The 9,792-nt window shown below is 35.7% G+C and overlaps 1 protein-coding gene across 2 annotated transcripts in view; it reads left to right on the top strand.

The window, feature by feature from the left end:
- The first annotated feature begins 124 nt into the window (after positions 1 to 124).
- SECISBP2L (SECIS binding protein 2 like) overlaps positions 125 to 9,792 on the top strand; it is a 54,520-nt gene continuing 44,852 nt past the window's right edge. The window contains exons 1-2 of one of the 2 annotated variants that reach the window (XM_058541535.1): positions 125 to 344; positions 8,329 to 8,507. In XM_058541535.1, coding sequence (XP_058397518.1) covers positions 321 to 344; positions 8,329 to 8,507 — 203 coding nt within the window. In that variant the 5' untranslated portion in view covers positions 125 to 320. The remainder of the gene's footprint in view (positions 345 to 8,328; positions 8,508 to 9,792) is intronic. The other variant, XM_058541536.1, reaches the window with a different exon arrangement.

Here is a 9,792-nt window from a genome sequence, read left to right as displayed (position 1 = left end):
GGCCCACTGCCTTTCTCGGCCCCCTCCCCCTCCTTTCCCTTCGCTCGCCGCCATTTCCGACTACGCCTTCCGCCCATTTGGGCCCTCCTCGGCTTCCGTCCCAGATGATCCTTCCCCGAGGCTGCTGCTGCCGCCTCCTCCATCTCCCGGAGCTGGAGGCACCTCCTCGGCCAGTGGCGTAGCCGCACTTTGTGTCCAGGCCAGCCAGCTAGGGGCGGAGGTCCGGAGCCTGGTCTCGAACGGAGCGGGGGGCCATGGAGAAAGCGGCCCGAGGCGCTCTCCACATCGACTAACGCGGGCCCGATACGGCTGCAGGCGCCATGGACCGAGCCCCCGCAGACCAGGTACGCGGTCTCGGGCTGGGCCGGCGGGCGGGGGTTGGGGGTCACTGCTTCCTCCCGGACGGGCCCTGGTCTCCGAGCGTGGGCCTGGACGGCCGGAGCCCTTGAGTTTCTGCGGGCGCAGACCCCCCCTTGCCTGGGAGCCTCGCGGCTCCCCACTCTCCTGCATTGTTCCAGATGCTGCCTCGGGCGTGGGGGCTTTTCCAGCTCTGGATACCCCCCGCCCTGGGCTGGGGACTCGATTTTGCCCTTCCTCCTTGGCTTAGTGAAAGGGGCCAGAAGATTCCAAGTTGTCTGTGCTTCCCCGAGAGGAGGTTTTATAACTTTCAGCGAATTCCACCCCTGTCCCCCCCCGCGCCCCATCCCCTTCAGTTCTGGAATGTGTTCTCAAGGTGGAAGGGCTTTTGGAGTCTTCTTAACAAGAAAGCCTGTCAGAGAATGTGTGATAACTACAGATGAAGGGGGGAGTATGAGCTTTTTTAGATCTACGTTTCATTGAGCGAAGCATTGTTTTACAATGGTTTTAGGGAGGTGTTTCCTTTAAGATATGAAATACTACGGTTTCCCCTTGCCGTTCTAATTATTTTGCAAAAATTAGTATTTTTTTGAAAATCGAACTTATATTTTAATTGTGTAGGATCCGAAGCGTGAATTCATTTGCAAGCCTGTTTTCATAGTCGCAAAGTAGTCCCGTTTAAATGTTCTATTTTGTTTTGAATTGCATCAAATTCTTGATTATCCATGCTAGTAGGTGCTGAGAGGTGAGGATGATGACAATGTAGAAAATAATCTAAAGTAATAGTTTTTTTTCCCTCCAAAAGTTTCAGTATTTTGCGTTCTTGAGACTATGAAACGACTTAATTTGATGAAGTCGAAGTTTATTCACTGTCCATTCGCCTTTTCGTGGGAGGACTTTGCCCAGTGATGAACTAGGCAAACAGATGAAGGAAAAAGAGAGACTAGTGATTCGCCTAGTTATTTTACAAATGGATAATTAGCACCTGCAAAAATAAGACAAGATTTTTCAAATTCCTGTATATGTATATATCTAGGTGGTCAGAGCCAGTTCTGATTTTGGAATCGGGCTCTTTTAGCAGGCAAAGCACAGCTTCCTAGTTGTGTATATTTGTTTTTATGAAAGCTTTGATTAAAAAAAAGCTTTATGTGAATTAGACTCTGAAAACACAAAGGAGTTTTCTGAAACAATACCTGGATTTACCAAAGCAAAATGGATTGGAGCCTCTTGACAAATGTATACAGGCTTTCCTGTGACCTAGAGTATTCTATATACAGCCTGTATCCAGTTTAATGAAAAACAATTTTTTGAGTATCTGTCAAAAATGCCTGAGATCTCAAAGCCTGACAGATGAATAGGAAATTTTCTTGAACGATTTTCTTGTATGTGTGTCACTAATGAAAGGGTTAAACATTTTGGTCCGTCACCATGATGCCAGAACTGTAACCAGTAATGCTACCATATGTATACTTATGGTTCCTTTCATCCTAGAGGAAATATAATTAACTATTTAGATGGTAACTTTTAGCATAGATGTTTGTGTGTGATTATCTAACAGCAAGTGCTATGGAAATTATTTAAACTAGAAAGCCTTTTCTTTCATCCTACATCTTTCCAAAGTCCACAACCTACTAAAACCTTGAAGAAATTTAGGGATTAGAAAAAAATCATGAATGTAGATTTTCTGTTGAAGAATTTTTTCCTTTTTTTCCCTGCAGTACCTCCTGCCTGTTCCCTAGCCTAATCCTAAATGAGGGCACAATTTGAACCACCCCCTTTCCCCGTTCCACTCGCCCCCCACCCCATACTCACAGGAACTGAGATCCAGAAAACTGATGCTGCTTTGCCTAGTTCTTGCTGTAGGCAGTTAATTCAGGGGTCCATGGATGACCTGGAAGGAGTGTGCTTCATTTTATATTAGCATTTTTCTGGGACAAGACTCCATTATTTTCATCATATTCTCAAGGGGATCTATCATTGAAAAAAGGCTAATAAGAACCATTAACTTAATGGTAGATTAGGGGCTAGAACTGAGATTTCTCAATTTTGTGGAGTTCTTGATTGTTTCCACTATACCATAGAGTAATGTGCTGGCTTTTCCAGGTTATTTGGAATATACTTTTATATTTTTACGAATGAAGTGAATTTAGATAGGTAAAAGTCATTAAAAATATATGTGGTATGTGCTGAATTTTCATTTTTCCTCACAAAGTGTTTTCTCCTTTTAAACCAGTTTTGGTTTATATTCAGAATTTCTGCACATGCCTACAGCATTAAAACTTACTTATAATCTTGTAGTGCTTAGCAGTTCATAGAAGTTTGATTTTTAAAAAACGGTACTTAATACAGATAGGGGAAGTGGGGAATGCATGGTGAATAAACTTCAACTTCATCAAATTAAGTCATTTCATAGAGGTCTCAAGAATGGAAAATACCGAAACTTTTGAGGGGCAAAAACTATTGTTTTAGATTATTTTTTACATTGTCGTCATCCCTGCCTCCCAGCACCTACTGGCATGGGTAATCAAGAATTCGACGCAATTAAAAACAAAATAGAACGCTAATGGACTTGCTGCATTTCATCCTAACCTAATTGAAATCCTTGGAGTATTGCACAAGTGTAACTTTTAAAAAATCAAAGTGTATTTTGCCTGAAGGCATTCATGTTGCTGTTCTTGACTTACCTCTTTTTTTTGTTTTAACATAAGATCTTTGTGTAGAAGGATAAACTGTGTAAATGTTGATCAAGATCATGAAAAGTTACTGGAACCTGTGCTAGAGAATAGCCTTAATTGCAATAATGACTATTTGAAAGAGTGTTATAATTTAGAGAATCTCAGGAGTATTCTCTTTTGGCAAGACTGTGTTAAATCAAAACAAGTAGCTTAATTTTAACTGCCAGAGTTAGATGTTCTAAGAACAGATATTACGTGGTATAGTGCATTTTTTTTTTGTCTGTAAAAGAAAAAGCTGGAGTAAAGGGATGTGAAGAATAAATCATGGAGTTCGTTTTGTTTATAAAGGCTTAGTGTTTCTATTTTTAGGAAATTTAGGACAGTGTTTTGAGATTTTTTTAATAAACAATGACCTTAGAAGTGACAGAACACTTAGATTTACAGTCTCTTTTGTATTATGAAGTAATTTAAACATTGGCTTAATTTTTAGTACATTAACATTAGATAAGTTCTTTTAAAAGAATTTACAAAATTATTCATCACTAATGTCTTTAACTCTTAGAAAAGCAAATGTGTAACAAATACATATGACTTCATGGAAAGTGCTCTTCACCAATAAAGATACAAAATTATCTGGCTTATAATTTTTTCCTTTAAATAATTTATAGACTTCAGATTATATCAGCACTGCAAGTAATTTACTATAAAATAAGTAATTTACTATAAAATGTTTTTTATTCAGTAATACTTATAGTTGGCCTTTATGGTTATAGGTAAATGACTGTCTTAACAGATTTTAAAAATAATACTTTTATAATCAAAAAAGAAAGTGAATAATGCTCATTTAGTGAGAATACCATTTGGAAATTTAAAAAAGCATTTTTCCCTAAGCCTTTAAATGAAAGAGTGAATAAAAAAGTAGAATTATAGGTCATTGAAAAGTATTAAAATACTGCATATGAAAGTCTGTGGGATGTGGCTGAAGCTATACTCTGGGGCAAATGCCTCGTCATAAATGTTTTTTAAAAGCAAAATAAAAATTAAGCATCCAAGGCAAGAAGTTACGGAAAACCTCATCAAAGCAAGAAAGAAAGTAAATTAAAAACAGAAATTAATAAATCAGATAACCCAAAAACTAGTATTAAATTTAGAAAGCTGGTTTTTCGAAAAATACCATCAGATTTTAACAGGATTAGATGTGGTTTGTTTTAAGAAAAGGGGGAAAATGTTTGGATAGCAAAGCAAGTGGGCAGAGTCTAAATTAAGTTCTTTGATTTTTTTTTCCTCAGTGTTTTCTGAAGTCTTGCAAAACTTATATATATATATATATATATATATATATATATATAACTACTGCAGTTTGTTTTGGCAAGTGGTTTACTTTCAGTATAAGCAATTCCAATCAGAAAACAATACAGCCATCAGGTATCTCTTAAGCATTAATCATTTTTTCCTTCAGAAGACATTTATTTTATCTTTGGCCATGAGATGTAAAACATCTTAATGTTTGATATATCATATTTTTGCCTTAACATAGAAAGAATGTTGAGGGTTTGCATGGTTATATATTTTTTCTGTAGGTGTGTGGTACGTACTGAAATTTCACTGTGGGAGAGTGCCTTACTATGTTCTGCTTCAGTTGTGATTTTAAGTGGGTGTCATTTTTATATTGCTTAATCTGGGAAAATTATTTGCATCTTCTGGAGGTTCTGTCTCAGAGGAGTTTAGTGTGCGTTTCCTGCTGATGTGTGCTTCATAGTAATGTTTGCTCATTTTCCCTAAGCCAGTCTAGTTTAAGTCTAGCACCTAAACCAGGTGCTCTTTCCAGAACATGTGCTCCATGCATATTTGTTGAATTATATAGACTCTCATGATCTGAATGCATTTGTTAATAAACTCTTTTAAACATAACTTTATAGTTTTATGTTCTGATAAATTCTTGGGTTTTCTAGATTATTCACATCAAAGAAATTATATTATTGACGTTTGTTTTAATATGCAAAATTCAAAATGAATGTGAAACTACTTGTTTTTTTTCCAAATACAGGTTTCTGAGATTATTATGATTTTTCATTAGTTTGGAAAATTTTGAAATAATTGCTGAAAGATAAAGATAATTTTACTATGTAGATAGTTTTTTTTTTAAGGAAATAGTAGTACAGGAATAGACTTTGTTCTGTGTAGCTTAGACTTATTCCGATTTATATTTTCTCTAAGGAGACAATTCTGCTATAAAAAATAGATCTTCGCAAAAGTAGAGAGACTAAACACAGAAATTCAAACTGAGGAGTGTCATTGTATGAAGTAACTGGTCTAATTTTTTCATAACATTTTGTTGTCCACTATGTAAGACATTGTTCTTTGATTTCTGTGCTTACGTGATTGAAATATTGCCAGAATCTGTTACTTACTTAACATATGGTCTGTATGGGCTTTATTATGTGGAGTTTTAGGAATAGTTTGGGATCTTAACATTACTTTTCAGGCTTGAGAACAACAGGTGCTGCATTTTGATGTATGATACTGAAGACCCCAAAGTCACAATAAGCAACTTTGAAAACCAGACACAGTTATAACTGCAGGGGAAAGTTTGCCAGTCTGTTCCTACTAGTGACATCTTCTGTTTGTGCAGCTGTTGACTACAGCAGCTTCTCTTTTTTGCTAAAAACAAAGGATCATTTCAGTGTTTGTGAGTTTTATTGTTGGACTCTGATACCTAGAATTGCACTTACAATAGAAACCAATACAAACCTAATATTTAAGGGTATATACTGTGTATATGTGCAGACAGTAGTTGTAAATTATGCATAACACTTTTTGTACAGTGGATTGCCTAAGATCATAAAACTCTTATAAAGTGCAAATGAAACTAGGTATAAAAAACTTGTTGCAACCTTGACTTGAACAAGAATTTGAATTTGTTGTTACTGAAGTAATTTATGAGTTGGTATTATTTTGCAGGGGGAGGGGTTGTCAGGAAAAGTGTTACTTTTAAATTACCTTATTTCTTTACAATTATATTAGTATTGTTCCTTTTTTCATATTAGACTGAGAATTTGATATAACCATATTCCTTGCTTTAAAAATAAAATCCTAGTGTCTTCTAGTCCAGGTTTATAAAACTGTTCAGAGAGTTCTCATATTTTCAAAAGGACTTTTTGGTTTTTAAAAGAAATTCTAAAAATTACATGTTTAGGGGGCCGGCCTGGTGGTGCAGCAGTTAAGTGTGTCCGCTCCACTTTGGCGTCCCCAGATTCGCAGGATTGGATCCCGGGCGTGCACCAACGCACCGCTTGTCAAGCCATGCTGTGGCGGCATCCCATATAAAGTAGAGGAAGATGGGCATGGATGTTAGCCCAGAGCCAATCTTCCTCAGCAAAAAAGAGGAGGATTGGGATTGGATGTTAGCTCAGGGCTGATCTTCCTCACAAAAAAAATAAATAAATAAAATAAAATAAAATCAGCAGTTGTTACTTCTTTAAAAAAAAATTACATGTTTAGCATAGTTAAAATGTGATTTAGGTTTTCCCTCTTATGCATATGTATGAACTAGATAAAGCAGGTTTCCATTATCTGTGCATTATTGTTGAAAATCAGCTTTTTTCCCCTAATTGGGGAAACATTTATTAGGTTGATATTTTATACCTTATATAAATAATTTTTGAGTTCTAATGACTATTACAGTGAAAATTACTGACTTATGCTATTAGCATTTGAAGCAGTTTCTGCTTCCTTTTTGTTGAAATTCAAGAAACCAACTTCAGTTCACAGATAGTTTTGTAAGTGCAATTACTATATCTACTTCAGATTTGGTTAATAGTACAAAAGTAGACTTCAAAGTTAAACCAGGTTGGGAGGAAGGATATTGAATTAATACTGCTATAGAGTTCAGATTTCTTCTCCCTCTCCCCCCTTTAACAAGCATTTCTGAATATTGACAGTGGACTCTTTTTAGAGAACTAATTTTCTGAATAAAGGCTGTGTATTGAGCATATCAAGTCTTGTCTTTAGATTTTCTTGGATTCATTACTGATTACTTTTGTGAGAAACATGCCTGAAATTTATTCTGAGAACTGTGCCTTGGTGGGAGCTTCTAATAAATGCCACCCTAGTGGATTTGTTGGGATAAAGTTCTAGTTCACACTATTGCTTTGAGGTAATTGAGTTGAGTGGTTGAAACATTGGATTGCATTTCACTTACTGATTTCTTAAAGAAGTGTTTAATATCTTTTTAGATTGTAATATTTATGTGGTTTTTAACATTCTGCTTTTGCAGAATGTGCCTATAGATTTTTTTTCTTTTTATAATTAAAATTTTAAATTTGTTGTTAAATATAACAAACACAGAAAGAAAACTGCATAAAACCAATGTATAGCTAAGTGATTTATTATAAGGTGAACACCTTGTAAGTATCACCCAAGTTAGAATATAGAACTTGCCAGGTACCCCAGAAGCTTTCCAGGTGCCTCCTCCCAATCACAAGCTCTTTGCTAAGAGTAATTCCTATGCTGACTTTTATAGATCTTATTTACTTTTCTTTATAGTTTTGTCACCCACATGTGCATCCTTAAATACTTTTGTTTTTTTAATGTCTTTTAAATCTGTATAGATTTATTATAACAAAAGATACAAAATAAACTAAAATGTAATACATATTCTGCATTAGTTTAGTTTGCTCTACATGTCTACTGGGAAACTAAAGTACTCATTTTTTTCCCAGTTTAGCTGTGAACTAGAAGTTCTTTTCCCCTTATGTTAGGTAATTTTTTTCATTCATCTTAAGACATTTTCCTTCCTGTTAATTTAACCATGCTAATCTAATTTCCTGAAATCAACAGAAATAGACTGTTTTTTAGACTATTCAAACAAATATAAAGTAATTGTTCTTCAGAACTCTGTTTAATGATTTTTTTCCCTTAACAAAATTAGTCAAAAACACATTGTTTTGTCTGAAGAGCTAGATTTCTTACTACCAACTTTATTTTTGGACTCTTGAGGTATGACTTCCGTGTTCTCTTGATTGTTTTAACAGCTTTGGTTACATAAGAAATGATTTCATTGAAATGTAGTAACTTTTGATAAGTTTTTCCCTATTTTATTTGATGGCTTTGTCTAAATAACTTAATCATATTTAATTATTTTAATTTGACGTTTCTGGTCCTTTGGATGTTTTTTGAATTCTGAGAAGAAACCTAATTATTGTTTATAAAGACTGACTCTTCTATTGTTAAATTGTGAATTTATATTAAGTTTTTTGCTCATTTGTTAATAATGTGTTTCACTTTCTTTTTGAAGAATGTCAAGCTGTCAGCTGAGGTAGAGCCATTTATTCCCCAGAAGAAGAATCCTGATACATTTATGATCCCTATGGCACTCCCAAATGATAATGGAAATGTTTCTGGTGTAGAACCAACTCCAATTCCCAGTTACCTGATTACTTGTTATCCATTTGTGCAGGAAAACCAGTCCAATAGGTAATTTGTTTATTATTATTTTCTTTTTGGAGGGTACAGGGGGTAGGAAAATACAGAAGTTGGCAAAACATACTTCTTAATTTTTTTCCTTTTATAACTTTTAAACATTAACCATTTCTTTATTTTTTCAGAGGAGTAAATAAATCCAAATGATGTAGAAATTTGGAAATTCTTAACATGGATTTTTTTCTCATTCTTTCTAACGGGAAATGGAGTTCTTTGGATATATCTTCTATAATAAGTCATTGAGATTTGTTTGAAATTAACTCAAAGGGAGGAATGAATTATTCAGAAAGAGGTGAACAGAAACTCTTTTTTGAGATTAGACATCTAATCATAATTGCCAAGACAGTCTGGCATAAGAAGAACATACCAAGGGGTAGTACTTAACTTCAAAGCTTTTATGGTTAGCCTATATCTTTAGACTCTGATTCTAGTTTAAATTTAGCTTATGTGCTATGTAGTCACAGGGTGACTTAGCAAAATGTTTACAATTCAGATAATGTGTGACCTAGTGGTTAGGGTGTAACTTGTGATAGTCACGGTAGCCTTTCTATGTTTCTTTCTTTCTTTTTCTTTCTTTCTTTTTTTTTTTTTTGTGAGGAAGATTGGCCCTGAGCTAACATCCACGCCAATCCTCCTCTTTTTGCTGAGGAAGACTGGCCCTGGCCTAACGTCTGTGCCCATCTTCCTCCGCTTTATATGGGCTGCTGCCACAGCATGGCCTGACAAGCGGTGCATCAGTGTGTGCCCGGGATCTGAACCCGGGCCGCCAGCAGCGGAGCACGCACACTTAACTGCTATGCCACGGGGCTGGCCCCACGATAGCCTTTCTAACCCTGCTTAGACTGTCTGAATGTTTAGCACTTCATTGATGTTGTTCATGTTATTGCTGTATAAAAGTACATTCAGCCTCTTTCAACTTATATCACACACAGAAAATTATACTCCTCTAGGCTCTGCCCAACTACCCCTGAGGGCTAAGGCAATCAGTATTTCTGCATCTGTTTCTATATCTATAACCCATTGTGGCACACTAATGTGCCAAGGCACATTCTTTGAGAAATTCTAGATGTATGAGATAGGAGACCACTACAACTGGCTTCTCAAATATTAAATATTCACATTAATAATCTGAAACTCAGTAGTTTTCAGGATTGGACAAACAGTAGAAGCTAAGGGATCCTTCTCAATTGAAGTTAGCATTATATTAAAAATCTTTGACCTGTGTTGGACTATGTTTGAAGTGATTTGTAAACTAAATTTAATAATACTATTTTTGTCT

The sequence above is a fragment of the Diceros bicornis genome, chromosome 5, assembly GCF_020826845.1.
Source record: "Diceros bicornis minor isolate mBicDic1 chromosome 5, mDicBic1.mat.cur, whole genome shotgun sequence".
Classification (NCBI taxonomy): domain Eukaryota; kingdom Metazoa; phylum Chordata; class Mammalia; order Perissodactyla; family Rhinocerotidae; genus Diceros; species Diceros bicornis.
Note: the sequence above shows the minus strand (reverse complement) of the source record. Positions and strands in the feature narration are given on the sequence as shown.